Source organism: Heterodontus francisci, chromosome 6 (assembly GCF_036365525.1).
Source record: "Heterodontus francisci isolate sHetFra1 chromosome 6, sHetFra1.hap1, whole genome shotgun sequence".
NCBI lineage: Eukaryota > Metazoa > Chordata > Chondrichthyes > Heterodontiformes > Heterodontidae > Heterodontus > Heterodontus francisci.
Window position 1 is genome coordinate 122,419,149 of NC_090376.1, and position 15,161 is coordinate 122,434,309.

At 42.4% G+C, this 15,161-nt stretch overlaps 1 protein-coding gene across 10 annotated transcripts in view; it reads left to right on the top strand.

Moving 5' to 3' along the window:
* Positions 1-15,161, top strand: part of LOC137371521 (dedicator of cytokinesis protein 9-like) — a 291,071-nt gene that overhangs the window by 222,692 nt on the left and 53,218 nt on the right. For 8 of the 10 annotated variants that reach the window (XR_010975239.1, XR_010975240.1, XR_010975241.1 and 5 more), the window contains exons 39-41: positions 12,061-12,176; positions 13,645-13,782; positions 13,908-14,090. Coding sequence is in view for 7 of the 10 variants with exons in the window: in XM_068034244.1 (XP_067890345.1) it covers positions 12,061-12,176; positions 13,645-13,782; positions 13,908-14,090 (437 nt within the window). In the remaining 3 variants the exon portion in view is untranslated. Of the gene's footprint in view, positions 1-877; positions 922-12,060; positions 12,177-13,644; positions 13,783-13,907; positions 14,091-15,161 lie in introns of all 10 variants that reach the window. The other 2 variants (XM_068034248.1, XM_068034247.1) reach the window with 1 other exon arrangement.

Consider the following 15,161-nt stretch of genomic DNA (forward strand, 5'->3'; position numbering starts at 1 on the left):
TGAGTGAGTTGGTAGAGTGCAGAATCTACTGCCCCATGTCACGGGCAATAGTCAAGGTGGAGACTGTCGTACCTGAAGTAAAGAGTGGGTATTTGGAGCAAGGGCAGATATAGGGCTTTGTTGGAGACAGATGGGCAAGTGGGATTAGTTGAGATGAGAACAGAAAGTGCCAGAAATACCCAGCAGGTCTGGCAGCATCTGTACAGAGAGAAACGGAGCGAACGTTTCAGGTCAGTGACCTTTCATCAATGGGCAAGTGGGATTAGTTTCTGCTATCCTCTCTCAAACCTCCAACATGGGATGAACATCCTCTTTCTGTGATGTGTCTATGGGCAAAGGATATATTGCAAAGGGTTATCACTCCTGCATAAAAATCTTTTCATTCTATACTTATGGCTGTAATTTAGAATCGAAACCTTGATTTGGGTACATGTTACTGTGACAGATAGTCATGTGATATCACTGCATGACGGATTGTTTTAGGTTAAGGTTCATAATATACATTTATTATTCAGTTTTCTTGTGCACAAGGTTAATTGTTTTCCCTAAATGTAAATAATTTGGTCGATATAGATATAATTACATTAAAACTGTTAACAGACTGTATAAGTTCTGTGAAAGGTTGATGTTTTGAATTAAAATGTCATTCAGATAATCAAGTTCCACTCCTTTTAAAATGACTGAGGCTCATCAGATTGAATATTGGTGGCCTTTATGATATTTTATTCAATATACACAAACTGGGGAAGGAATTTGTGCTGTTTACCATGTTCTGATCAGACTTTTTTTTTTAAGTCAAAAGGAATGTGGGTCCATGTAAAGACTGTGTGCTGGTAACAAGAAATTAGTAATAAAATGACCTTATCTCTGCTTTCAGTGTAAGAAAGCTGTCCAGTGTGCTTGGAATTTCTGTCGACAATGGTAAGACAAAGCAAGGTTACGTCACTGGTTTGTCATTACTACGATTCTGATCTTTGTTCGACAGAGGTTCCCAAACTTTTTTTTGTACTGTCGCTCCTTTTGGAGATCCGTGTCCCATGCGCACACCCTCTCTTTCTAAGAAACAGTAATTTTTGCGTAATTAATGTTGGGGATTTCTAGCTGTTAATTCAGAACGCTTCAGGCATTGTGTCGTTTCTAACTGGGTTAATTCTGCTCTCTTTAACGCTTTTGAGCCTTAACCCACAATCCAGTCGTACCATATGAACTAGGTGGCTGAGAAATTCTTTGAATCTGCTCGCAAGCTTTGCTGGCTGTTACTTTGCTGAAACTGCAGCAGAAACATCCAACCCATCCAGTAATGCCTGAACACTGGGATTTCTGCTAACTCCTGGTGAGGTAACGCCATTGAACTGGGAAACAGAGCTGAGGAATTTCTCGTGTGACAGCGGAAGACTGAAAGGCAAACCACAGCTCTGCCCTCTCCTATAAAAACAGAGAATGCTAGAAATGCTCAGCGGGTCTGGCAGCATCTGGGGAGAGAGAAACAGAGTTAATGGTTCAGGTCGATGACTTTTCATCAGAACTGGGAATATTTAAGGATGTAGAACTGGTTTTAAGGCGGGTGTGGAAAGTAGGACAGGGGAGGAAAGAACAATAAGGAAGGTCTATGATTGGGTGGAAGGCAGGAAAGATTAAATGACAAAAGGGATGATGGTGCAAAGCAAAAGGGGGTGATAATGGGACAAGTGAAGAAACCAAAGATGGTTCTAGAGGAAATAAAAACAAGAAATGCTGGAAATACTCAGCAAGTTTGGCAGCATTTGTGGAGAGAGAAGCATCCAGCATTTCTTGTTCTTATTTCAGATTTCCAGCATCCGCAGTATTTTGCTTTTAAGATTCTAGAGGAGATATAAATGAGAAAAGCAGGATCACCAACAGCTGCCACCCAAAAGCTAAAGAAAACAGAAAAAGAGAAAGAAATGTGAACACTGGTGATAATGTGAAATTGTTGAATTCAGTGAGTCCTAAAGGCTGTAAAGTGCCTAATTGAAAGACAAGGTGCTGTTCCTTGAGCTTACGTTGAGCTTCATTGGAATAGCGTGGGAAGCCGAGGACAGAGAGGTCAGAATAGGAGTGGGGCAGAAAATTAAAATGACATGCAACTAGAAGCTCGGGGTCTCTCCTCTCCAGTCTGGGGACAGGAATACAAGCCCATTGGACAGGTCTCTGCAGTCGGAGCTAGATGTGGATTGTTGAGACAAGGAGCAGTGAATCATGGGTTGCTTTGAAGGAGGTAAAATATCAGTTTAATTCTTTGTGTTCAAACATAAAAATGAAAGAAAAAACTTGCATTTATATGGAGCCTTTCACGACCTCAGGACATCCCAAAGCTCTTTACAATCAACAATATACTTTTGAACTGTAGCCTGAAAACCATTATTAATTTCAAGCCAACAACAACAGGAAACTCACACAAGGTAAAATAAACTTCGGAGAAAGTTGCAGTGCACTGAGTTATAGAGACGTTTTAGAGGTCATGACAAGTTTTAACAAGAGGGTTATTTATTCATGCTCTATAAACATCCCTGGGATTCAAGGTCCCATTGGGAACCCAGGGCTCTTGAACAGTTCCAGTGACAGTGCACCGAGGTACAGACTAGAGGACTAGTATGAGCATTTTAAATGTGTTCCTTTCAGTTAAGTACTGAAAATGTCTGTGAGCTGGAATTGGTTGCAAGGCAATGGGATTTCAATACGTTTTTGGAGAGTTGGGAATCGGTGCAAAAGAGTTGAGAGAGGGTCAGAGCGCCACCAATGGAAAAAACGCACATTGCAGCCGTTACCTGTTGCCGAGCTCCAGCTAGTTTATACTTTGCACCTCCCAGTTTAGGAAACTCTGATCGAGATTATTTCATGCAAATATCAACTGTGGATACAGATATTAGGGAAGGATGAACAAGCTGGGTCTCTTTTCTCTTGAAAAGGGAAGGCTGATGGGTGACCGAATGGAGATCTTTAAAATTATGGAAGGTTTTGATTGAGTGGATGCAGAGAGAATGTTTCCACTTTTGGGGAAGAACAGAACTAGAGGCCATCAATATAAGATAGTCACCAAGAAATCCAATCGGGAATTTAGGAGAAACTTTGTTACCCAGAGATTAGTGAGAATGTGAATCTCGCTACCACAGGGAGTGGTTGAGTTGAATAGTATATAAGGGGAAGCTAGACAAACCTATAAGGGAGAAGGGAACAGAGGGTTATGCTGATAGATTTAGATGAGGAAAGATGGGAGGAGGCTCGAAGGCAGCATAAATGCTGGCATGGACTGGTTGGACCGAATGGCCTGTGTCTGTGCCATATATCCTATGCTTTGCTATGTAACTGGCATCTTTTTGTTACAATTTACGTGCTCTTTCAAGAGGATGTGTAAATTTCAGGCAAACTTATTTGATTTGCGTAATGATTTAATTCTACAAGGCGGGAGTTTTGAGTGGTTCTTTTTACACTGGGAAAGATCAGATTAGAAATAATAATTGTTTTCTACTTGTTTAAACTCCCTTATTTTCTCCTAATGCTGCTGATTATATAAATACAGGCCATCCACCAGTATCTTGCTTAAATAGGAGCAGAAGTAGGCCGTCCGGCCCCTCGAGCTTGCTCCACCATTCGATAAGATCATGGTTGATCTGGTCTTGGCCTTAACTCCCCATTCTTGCCTGTTCCCCATAACACTTGCCTCCCCTATAGTCCCCTTACTTTGTAACAATGCCCTCTAGTTCTCGACTCCTCCGCGAGGGGAAACATCCTTTCAGCATCTACCCTGTCAAACCCCCTTATGTTTCAATCAGATCATCTCTCATTCTTCTAAACTCCAGTGTGTATAGGCCCAACCTGCTCAACCTTTATTCAGTAGACAACCCTTCCAGCTCAGAAATAACCTAGTGAACTTTCTCTGAACTGCCTCCAATGCAAGTATAACCCTCCTTAAATAAAGAGACCAAAACTGTACACTGTACTTTAGGTACGGTCTCACCAATGCCCTGCACAGATGTAGCAAGACTTCTCTACTTTTATACTCCATCCCCCTTACTAATTACTTGCTGTACCTACATGCTGACTTTTTGTGATTCATGTACGAGGGGACCCAGATCCCTCTGCACTGCGGCATTCTGTGGTCGCTCCATTTAAACAATAATTTGCTTTTCTCTTAATCCCGTCAAAGTGGATAAGCTGACACTTTCCCACATTATACTCCAGTGGTGGTTAGACACGAGTCCTTACAGTAAGCGGTGTTGTGCTGTTTGATCGTAAAGCCAGATTCTATCTGCACCGAGCATGTACATGTTAAATTTAAGATGAAGGTATGTTAAATGATTAATGGACTTGATAGGAGTCCATGAAAACTTTTTCTTTTGGAGAGGGAGTTCAGAACAAGGGGACATAACTCTTTAAAAAAAAAACTTAGAGCTAGGCCATTCAGGGGTGATGTCAGGAAGAACGTCTTCACAGAAAGGGTAGTGGAAATCCAGAAAATTCTATCCCAGAAATCTGTCGAGGCTTTGGGTCAATTGAAAATTTCCAAACTGAGATTGATGGATTTTTGTTGGGCAAGAGTGTTAAGGGGCATGAACCCAAGGCGAGTAGATGGAGTTAAGATACAGATCTGCTATGATTTAGTTGAATTGCCGAACAGATGAAGGGGTTGAATGGCCTACTGCTAATCTCTGTAAATTTTTACCTCTGTTAGGGTTTGGACTTTGGAGACCATGTATGACAGCCTAGTGAGCCGCACTGGTGCACACTAAACTCTTGTGATGTCCAAGAACACAAGTGTAGCTGCCACTCGTTGATGCTAATCCTACAAATGCTAATGCTGTAGTGAGCTCCTCTGTTTCATCGAGACCTACTTTTATCCTATTCTTTTTCTTCAATTTCTTTTCAAACCTCCAAAAGAAAGCCACACTTACAGACATGGTCCATCTCTGACACTTCCCTTCCCTTCCTCGACTTCTCTGTCTCCATCTCTGGGGATAGGTTGTCTACCAATATCCATTATAAGCCCACCGACTCCCACAGCTACCTCGACTACACTTCTTCACACCCTACCTCCTGTAAGGACTCCATTCCATTCTCCCAGTTTCTCCGTCTCCGACGCATCTGCTCTGATGATGCTACCTTCCATGACGGTGCTTCTGATATGACCTCCTTTTTCCTCAACCGAGGATTTCCCCCCACTGTGGTTGACAGGGCCCCCAACCGTGTCCGACCCATTCCCCGCACCTCTACCCTCACCCCTTCCCCGCCCTCCCAGAACCGTGACAGGGTTCCCCTTGTCCTCACTTTTCATCCCACCAGCCTCCATATCCAAAGGATCATCCTCCGCCATTTTCGCCACCTCCAGCGTGATGCCACTACCAGTCGCATCTTCCCCTCCCTTCCCCTGTCAGCATTCCGAAGGGATCGTTCCCTCCGCGACACCCTGGTCCACTCCTCCATTACCCCCACCACCTCGTCCCCGTCCCAGGGCGGGCACCTTCCCCTGCAATCGCAGGAGGTGTAATACCTGCCCATTTACCTCCTCTCTCCTCACTATCCCAGGCCCCAAACACTCCTTTCAGGTGAAGCAGCGATTTACTTGTACTTCTTTCAATGTAGTATACTGTATTCGCTGCTCACAGTGTGGTCTCCTCTACATTGGGGAGACCAAGCGCAGACTGGGTGACCGCTTTGCGGAACATCTCCGCTCAGTCCGCAAGCAGGACCCTGAGCTTCCGGTTGCTTGCCATTTCAACACTCCCCCCTGCTCTCATGCTCACATCTCTGTCCTGGGATTGCTGCAGTGTTCCAGTGAACATCAACGCAAGCTCGAGGAACAGCATCTCATCTACCGATTAGGCACACTACAGCCTGCCGGACTGAACATTGAGTTCAATAATTTCAGAGCATGACAGCCCCCCATTTTACTTTCATTTTTAGTTATTTTTTCTTCCCTTTTTTTTTTACATTCCTTTTTACATTTTTTACAATCTTTTTTTGCATTTATTTCATTTCATCTTGGTTTGTTCAGTTTGCTTACCCACTGTTTTTTTCAGGTTTTTCTTCAGGTTTGCACTTGCTGCTGTTCAATATTCAGTATATTCACACCTAATCTGTACTAATGCTTTGTCTTTCAACACACCATTAACATATTGTTTGCCTTTTCTCCGTGACCTTTTGGTCAGCTATGTGGCCTGGTCCAATCTGCACCTTCTCCTTTGTTATCTCTTGCCCAACCCCCACCTTACTTGTTTATAATCTGTGACTTTTCTAATATTTGTCAGTTCCGAAGAAGGGTCACTGACCCGAAACGTTAACTCTGCTTCTCTTTCCACAGATGCTGCCAGACCTGCTGAGTGATTCCAGCATTTCTTGTTTTTCTTACAGATATGTACACTGATTCCAAAATCTCCAAATTACACCAATCAAATGCTGCCCCAATTGATGAATTCCTTGTCTCAGAAATGGGGCCACTTGGGCCGTCAGTCATAATCAGTCAATAAGCAGTAAGAAATTCAGCTCGAGAAAGCAGTGTAATCGAGCAGCCACTCTTAATGACTGAGAATTAGTGCAGCTGATTCTCATACTGTGGAAAATTGCGATTCACAGATATTTGGTGTGTTCTTTAAAATTTATTAATACTTTCCACATTTATTGAATATTTGAAGGAAGTCAGAAATTTGCATATTTTGAGATCAGTGGATCTATATTTGTAACAACAACTTGCATTTATATAGTGCCTTTAACCCGGGTTCAATTCTGGGTACTGCCTGTGTGGAGTTTGCAAGTTCTCCCTGTGTCTGCGTGGGTTTCCTCCGGATGCTCCGGTTTCCTCCCACATGCCAAAGACTTGCAGGTTGATAGGTTAATTGGCCATTATAAATTGCCCCTAGTATAGCTAGGTGGTAGGGAAATATAGGGACAGGTGGGGATGCGGTAGGAATATGGGATTAGTGTAGGATTAGTATAAATGGGTGGTTGATGGTCGGCACAGACTCGGTGGGCCGAAGGGCCTGTTTCAGTGCTGTATCTCTAAACTAAACTAAAAAATTAACGTAGTAAAACATCCCAAAGCACTTAAAAGGAGCACTATCAAGCAAAATTTGACTCCGAACCACATAGGAAGATAGTAGATCAGGTGGCAAGAGATTGGTTTTAAGGAGTATCTTAAAGGAGGAGAGAGAGATAGAGAGGCAGATAGGTTCATGGAGGGAATTCCAGAGAATGTATACAAATTTGACAAAGCCTTCATTCTTGGAAATATACGTGCCTCATTCTAAGTGTCCACCTCACTTACTTGGCTGCATCTAGTCTTTCTAGGAAAATACAGTTCCCATATAAATTGATATCTCTTTACAGTCCATTTCTGACTCAAGGAGGGAAAAAGAAAGCAGTCAAATGGTGATACTTGGATACTGTTTTAGAGAAGGCCATTAGTTGATGTATGTATAGCACAAAGTGTCTTAATAATCCATTGAGGGTCCATTATTCTAAAGTCTATGCAGCATAACATCATTCCAGAAAGGACGTAGAGACACTGGACAAGGTGCAAAAAGGATTGATAAGATGATACCAGACTTGAGAGTAGAAACTGATCTGGAAAGATTGAACAGGCTGGGGTTCCTTTCTGTATAAAAGAGAAAGCTGGGAAATGACCTGATTGAGGTCTTTAAAATTATGAAAGGGTTTGATAGGATAGACGTGGAGATGTGGGTGAGACCAAGACTAGAGGCCACGAATAAAAGATAGTCACTAATAAATCCAATAAGTGATTTGTGGCAACATCTTTACCCACTGAGTGGTAAGAATGTGGAACTCACTACCACAGGGAATGGTTGAGGTGAATAGCATAGATGCATTTAAGGGGACGTTTGATAAGTACAAGAGGCAGACCGAAATAGAAGGTTATGCTGATGGGGTGGGGGGGAAGGAGGCTCATGCAGAGGAGAAACACCAGCATAGATTAGTTGGGTCGAATGGCCTGTCACTGTGGAATGAATAGAATCATAGAATGGTTACAGTGCGGAAGACCATTCAGCCTGTTGACGGCTCTCTGTAAGAGCAATTTAGCTAGTCCCACTCCCCTGCCCTTTTCCTGTAACCCTGCAGATATTTTCTCTTCAGATAATTATCCAATTCCCTTTTGAAAACCATGATTGAATCTGCCTCCACCACACTGTCAGGCAGATCCTAACCACTTGCTGTGTAAAAAATAGTTTCTCCTCACGTCGCCTTTGGTTCTTTTGCCAATCAGCTTAAATCGGTGTCTTCTGGTTAATGGTCCTTCCACCAATGGGACAGTTTCTCTCTATCTATTCTGTCTAGACCCCTCATGATCTTGAACACCTCTATCAAATCTCCTTTCAATCTTCTCTTCACAAAGGAGAACAGCCCCAGCTTCTCCAATCTATCCACGTATCTGAAGATCCCCATCCCTGGAACCATTCTTCTAAATCTTTTCTGCCCCCTGACAAGGGAAAACTGTGCCCATTAATTGATGGTACTAGGACTAAGTGACACAGATTGAAAGTTTTGGGCTCGAGATGCAGGGGGAATGTGAGAAAAAACTTTTTTACTCAGCGAGTGGTAATGACCTGGAACTCGCTGCCCATGAGGGTGGTGGAAGCCGAGACGATCAATGATTTCAAAAGGAACTTTGATGGTTACTTGAAGGAAATGAACTTGCAGAGCTACGGGGATTGAGCGGGGAAGTGACTAACTGGATTGCTCTGCAAAGAGCCAGTGTTATGTTTACACTGGGTTTAATTTCGATATCCGAATTAACTCTGAGCAATGTAGATATCACACTGTGTTAAATAACCAACTATCTCTGATAGTAAAGGATGGCATTAGGACATTAATAAGAAGGGACTTGGCGTCAAAAGATCATGAAGTAGAATCAGTTTGGGTGGAAATCAAGAATAGCAGGAGTCAGAGAACACTGGTGGGAGTAGTTTACAGGCCTTCTAATAGTAGATATATTATCGGACAGAACATTAAACGGGAAATTATTGGAGCATGTAAAAAAGGTAGCGTATTAATTGTTGGCGATTTCAATCTGCATATAGACTGGGACAATCAAATTGGCAACAGTGATCTAGAAGATGAATCTGTAGAATGCTTTTGTGAAGGTTTCTTGGAGCAATACGTTGTAGAACCAGGATAAAGCTATCTTAGATCTCGTATTATGTAACGAAGCAGGGTTAATAAGCAATGTCATAGTAAAAGATCCACGGGAAATAGTGATCATAATACCATTGAATTTCATGTTAAATTGAAATGTGTCACTTTCAAATCACAAACAAGAATCTTGAACTTAAACAAAGTCAGTTATGAAGGTATGAGGGGAGAACTGGCTAAAGTTAATTGGGTAAATAGACTGGAAGGTATGGCAGTAAATGAACAGTGGCAAACATTGAAAGAAACAATTCAAAGGGTTCCAACAAAAGTACATTCCGTTCAAAAACAAAAACTCATCAAGAAAGTTCCATCTGTCGCTCACTCAGGAAGCTAAAGAGAGTTTTAGACTAAAAGAAGAGGCTTACAATGTTGCAAAAAATAGTAACAAGTCTGAGGATTGTGAGTGTTTTAGAAACCAGCAAAGAGCCACCAAAAAGTAGGTAAAAAGGGAAAAAACAGAATATGAGAGTAAACTAGCCAGCAATATAAAAACATATGGTAAGAGCTTTTATAAGTACATAAAAAGGAAGAGAGTAGCTAAAGTAGACGTTGGTCCCTTAGAGGCAGAGACAGGAGAAATTATCATGGGCAATGAGGAAATGGCAGAGGCATTGAACAAATATTTTGTATCTGTCTTCACAGTAGAAGACACAAGTTCCATTCTAGAAATTGGCAGTAACCTAGGGGCTAAAAAGAGTGAGGAAATTAAGGAAATTGATATCAGCCGAGAAAAAGTATTGGAGAAACTTGAGGGACTAAAATCTGACAAGTCCCTGGCACCAGATGACCTACACCCTTGGGTTCTAAAAGAGATAGCTGCAGACATAGTGGATGCACTGGCTATGATTTTCCAGAATTCCTTAGATTCAGGAATGGTCTCGTCAGATCAGAAGTTGGCAAATGTTACACCACTTTTCAAGAAAGGAGGTAGAGAGAAAACAAGGAACTATAGGCCAGGTAGCCTAACATCAGTCGTTGGGAATCTTCTGGAAACTATGATTAAAGAACTCTTAACATTGCACTTGGAAAAGCACAGTATGATTAGAACAAGTCAACATGGTTTTACTAAAGGGAGATCCTGTTTGACGGAGAGGATGTAGAGAGGTTGCAAAGAGATATAGACAGGTTAAGTGGGTGGACAACAAGATGGCAAATGGAGTATAATGTAGGGAAGTGTGAAGTTGTTCACTTTAGTCGTAAAATTAGAAAAGCAGAATATTTCTTAAAAGATGTGAAACTGGTAAGTGTTGTTATTCAGAGAGACTTGGGGATACTCGTACAAAGAACGCACAAAGTTAACATGCAGTTGCAGCAAGCTATTAGGAAAGTAAATGGCATGTGGGCCTTTATTGCAAGGGGATTGGAGTACAGGAATAAAGAAGCCTTACTAAAATTGTACAGGGCTTTGGTGAGACCACACCTGGAATACTGTGTGCAGTTTTGGTCTCCGCATTTAAGAAAGGATATCCTTGCACTGGAGGCTGTGCAGTGAAGATTTACTAAATTGCTCCCTGGGATGAGGGGGTTGTCCTATGATGAGAGGCTGAGTAAATTGGACCTGTATTCTCTGGAGTTCAGAAGAATGAGAGGCGATCTAATTGAGACATACAAGATTCTGAAAGGATCAAATAAAAGCAAAGTACTGCGGATGCTGGAATTCTGAAATAAAATCAAGAAATGCTGGAAATACTCAGCAGGTCTGGCAGCATCTGTGGAGAGAGAAGCAGAGTTAACGTTTCAGGTCAGTGACCTTTCATCATGTCCTGATGAAGGGTCACTGACCTGAAAAGGTTCTGAAAGGGCTTGAAAGGGTAGACACTGAGAGATTGTTTTGACTGGTCAGGGAATCTAGAACACGGGGACACAGTCTCAGGATAAGGGGTCAGTCATTCAGGACTGAGATGAGGAGAAATTACTTCACTCAAAGGGATGTGAATCTTTGGAATTCTCTACCCCAGAGGGTTGTGGATGCTCCATCATTGAATACATTTAAGGCTGGGATAAATAGATTTTTGGTCTCGCAGCGAATCAAGGGATATGGGGAGCGGGCAGGAAAGTGGAATTGAAGCCCAAGATCAGCCATGATCGTATTGAATGGCGGAGCAGGCTCGATGGAACATACGGTCTACTTCTGCTCCTATTTCTTATGTTCTTAGTTTATTTAAAGCACATTAACATTAAAAGATCTTACAGATTGGAGCACATGTCTTAACAGCAGCCTGTGTCTGTGAGATGGCTTCAATATGTCTCTCGGAAGTTCCAAAAATCTCCCACAATTCCACTTCTCTCTAGCTCCACCCGGAGGTTTAAGCAATCAAACTGATCAGTCAACACTACAGCTGGCATGGACTCAATGGGCCGAATGGCCTCCTTCTATTCCATAAATGACTCATCACAATCTCTAATGCCTTCACATCCTTCCTAAATTTTGGTGCCCAGAATTGGACACAATATTCCAGTTGGACCCGAACCAGTGTTTTATAAAGGTTCATCAGAACTTCCTTGCTTTTGTACTCTAGTTATAAAGCCCAGGATTATGGATGCCTTTTCCGATTTTGTCCTGCCTGGGATCCTGGATACTTTTCTCAATCTACCCTGCCAGCTTCAACAATTTGTGCACATATACCCCCGGGTGTTTCTGTTCCTGCACCCTCTTTTGTGCTGTAGACTTGATATGTATGTAAGGTGACGATACCTCTCCCAGGTACTTGGATTCAGCATCGAAAGTAAAGCTCAGTCAAATTAACAGATTCGTACAAGCAGCAATCTTATTTTGAGTTAACACCTGGTCGCTTAATTTTAAGGTATAACACCTTTATTTATTGGTGATATGTTTTAGTTGGGCCAGTGGTACTGAATGATGGCAAGTGTGGTAACAACAATCTTGCTATCTTTAATTAGGCTACGGCCATTCTGACGCCGATGTTCTTCATCAGTCACTCATCGAGGCCAACATCGCGACAGAAGTGTGTCTCACTGTTCTGGATATGATGGCTTTATTCACACATGTTTTTAAGGTATTTGTTATTCAAATGTCACGAATGTCAGTTTGTTCATTTGGAATGTTTTTTTTTGTACTTTTCAGTTTCCCCTGCTAACCGTGCAGGGATACAAGCCCCATGTACCAATCCTCACACTTAATCTTAACACCGTTACATAGAAATTGCAGCACAGAAACAGACCATTGAGCCCAACTGGTCCATGTCAGTGTTTATGCTCCACACGAGCCTCCTCCCACCCCTCTCCTCTCACCCTATCAGCAAATCCTTCTATTCCATTCACTCTCATGCATTTATCCAGCTTCCCCTTTGTTAACTTCGGGTTCTGAAAACATAAAAGATCACTTGTGCTGAGGTCAATTCAGGTTTTGATTTGAAGGAAGACTGGATTGAAATGCCAATTTGCATTTTTTTAAAAATAGGAAATCCGTGTTTGGGATTTAAAAAGAATAAGGGCTGAATTTTACGAGTGTGCCGCAGTTCGTAGCGGCACACTCTAAAAACAGTGTGCATCCCGCGCAGATGCGCTGTCCCATTTTAAATAGAGGGGGCGGAGCAGCCACCCCCAATGACGTAAGGGGGGGGCTGCTGCGTCCCCAGCAATGGCGCCCAGCGCCACCACGAAGGCGCCAGTGCCATTTTTAAAGGGCTTTAAGCCCTTCAGCTTAATTTTAATATATAAAGCAGTATCATTGTTAGACTTTATTAAATAAAAAAAATTTTGGTGGAGGCCCCTCCCCAACCCCCCAATAGTCATTCCATTGCCCAAATTGTTTTTTTCAAACACCCGAACGTTCGCCCCCCAACCTTCAGTCTTTTGCCCTTCAACCCCTTCCCACCATCCCCACATCCAACCAAAAGTGTTTACCCCGCTCCTGCACCCCTCCGTATGGAGTTCCGAAGGCCAAACGGAGGCTGTAAAGTCAGCGTGGGACGGCCACCACCTGCAGGTAAGTTCATTTAAATGTCATTAGGGTTCATTTTAATGTGGAGATGAAGGGCCCGCTGCCTGCTGGCGGGGGGCCGCACCGAGGTCCCCCCGCCGCTGGTAATATGTGGCTGGCCCTTCTTGACATCGTGGGTCGAGGTGGGCCTCTCCCCGCAGCATTTTACCGGCCCCCGCACCACAACCCGCGGCATTGAGGGGCCGGTAAAATTCATCCCTAAGTGTGAGAGCTGGAAATTTGAGAGAGAAAAAAAATTGAAATGCACGGCAGAATGGTTTTGATCTATTTTCAAGGAGTTGAATAGTATAGATGCATTTAAGAGGAAGCTAGTTAAACACGAGTGAGAAAGGAATAGGGTATGACCAAGAAGAATGGGAGGAGGTTTGTGTGGAGCATATACACTGTCAAGGACCTGTCAGTCTGAATGGTCTTTCCTCTATTGTAATTACTTTGTAATGCGTTGATGTTTTTGACCAGTCCATGCCATCCTCACAGTAGCTGACTGGCTAATCTGTGTTTGATGTGCTTTTCCTCTCTAGGGTCAGCTGCTTGCTGACAATGGACACAACCCACTGATGAAGAAAGTTTTCAATGTTCTCCTCTGCTTTGTCCAAATCAATCAGTCGGAAACAGCCCTGAAGTATGTTTTTGCAGCTCTGAGGAACCTTGTCTACAAGGTATTAGTGTCGTCCATTTTAATATTTTCCGTCTCTTACTAGAACGTGTTTATTTTTTGTAGTTCCAGAAGTTTGTCTACGTTTGCTTAAAAAAACACCCATTTCTGGGGTATTTTACTTTTCAGTTTCCATCCACATTCTTTGAAGGCCGAGCCGATATGTGTGCCACAATGTGCTATGAAATTTTGAAGTGCTGTAATTCTAAACTGAGCACGATCCGAAGTGATGCGTCAACGCTCCTTTATTTCTTAATGAGGAACAACTTTGAGTGGACACGGAGAAAATCCTTTGTGAGAACTCACCTACAGGTTAGCGCTTTGGAAGAAATTGCCTGAAAGGCCAGAGAAAAAAGATTCAATAGCAACTTTCAAAAGGAAATTGGATAAATACTTGAAGGAGAAAAAAATTGCAGAGATATCGGGAAAGAGTGAGGGAATGGGACTCGAAAGAGCCAGTGCAGACTTGATGGGCTGAATGGCCTCCTTCTGTGCTGTACTGTTCTGTAGATGTTTCAAACCTTTAATATCACTAATGTTATTCTTGCTGTCCCCATCTTGACAACATAATTTCAAAGAGATTATTTAGCGTAGAATTATCATTTTCATTTCATTTTCATTAGCGTTATCATTTTCAAGATAGGAAATGCTGCCAGAATGATTTAAGCAGTTATTGTAAAGTAATTGTTTCTCTTCTAGAAGTAATGGAACATTATGCTTTGTTAAACTTGGTTCTGGGGGATCATAAAATTTTCAGTTGGCATTGCTTGGCCATTAATGTATATTATCCAGTGAGAATAGTTTCTTGTTACTAGTCTATACTACTTTCGTGAAAGGAACCTATTGATTCTACAAGATTCTGTTATGAAAGGCTTCTCTTTAATTGCCAAGATCCAGGTTTAAAATTGCTCACTTTGTAGCAGTTATCATCCTCCTGCTCAAATTGCGCTAGTGTATATCACACCCCAGTATCATGCGGGGTGATAGGCTGAGTATTGCTCCAGTAACTCCAAGATCTGAATGTCATCTGATTGGATGTGAGAATCTCGCCCAGGTGAGGTGGGGACATCCTGCATGTCCTCTTGGTGTCAGAATATGCAGCAGACAGTGGGAGCTGCTGGCAGAATTTTCTCTCTCGTTTCTTTTCAATAAAACCTTAATATTACCATCTGGGTTTATGCAGCCGCGAATGGCTATCACTTTGGTTGCAGTTCACTTAATTGTCTCATTTTATTAGTAATGTTTTTGATCTTGCAGCTATAAAAAAGATTACGGTACACCGTGTTTCACTTCAAAAAGAACATTTAGGGAGACAGTGACGAGGTACACGAGCACAATGTTCTTTCACCTTTGTGACCTGGGCTCACGTCCAACTGCAGCTGT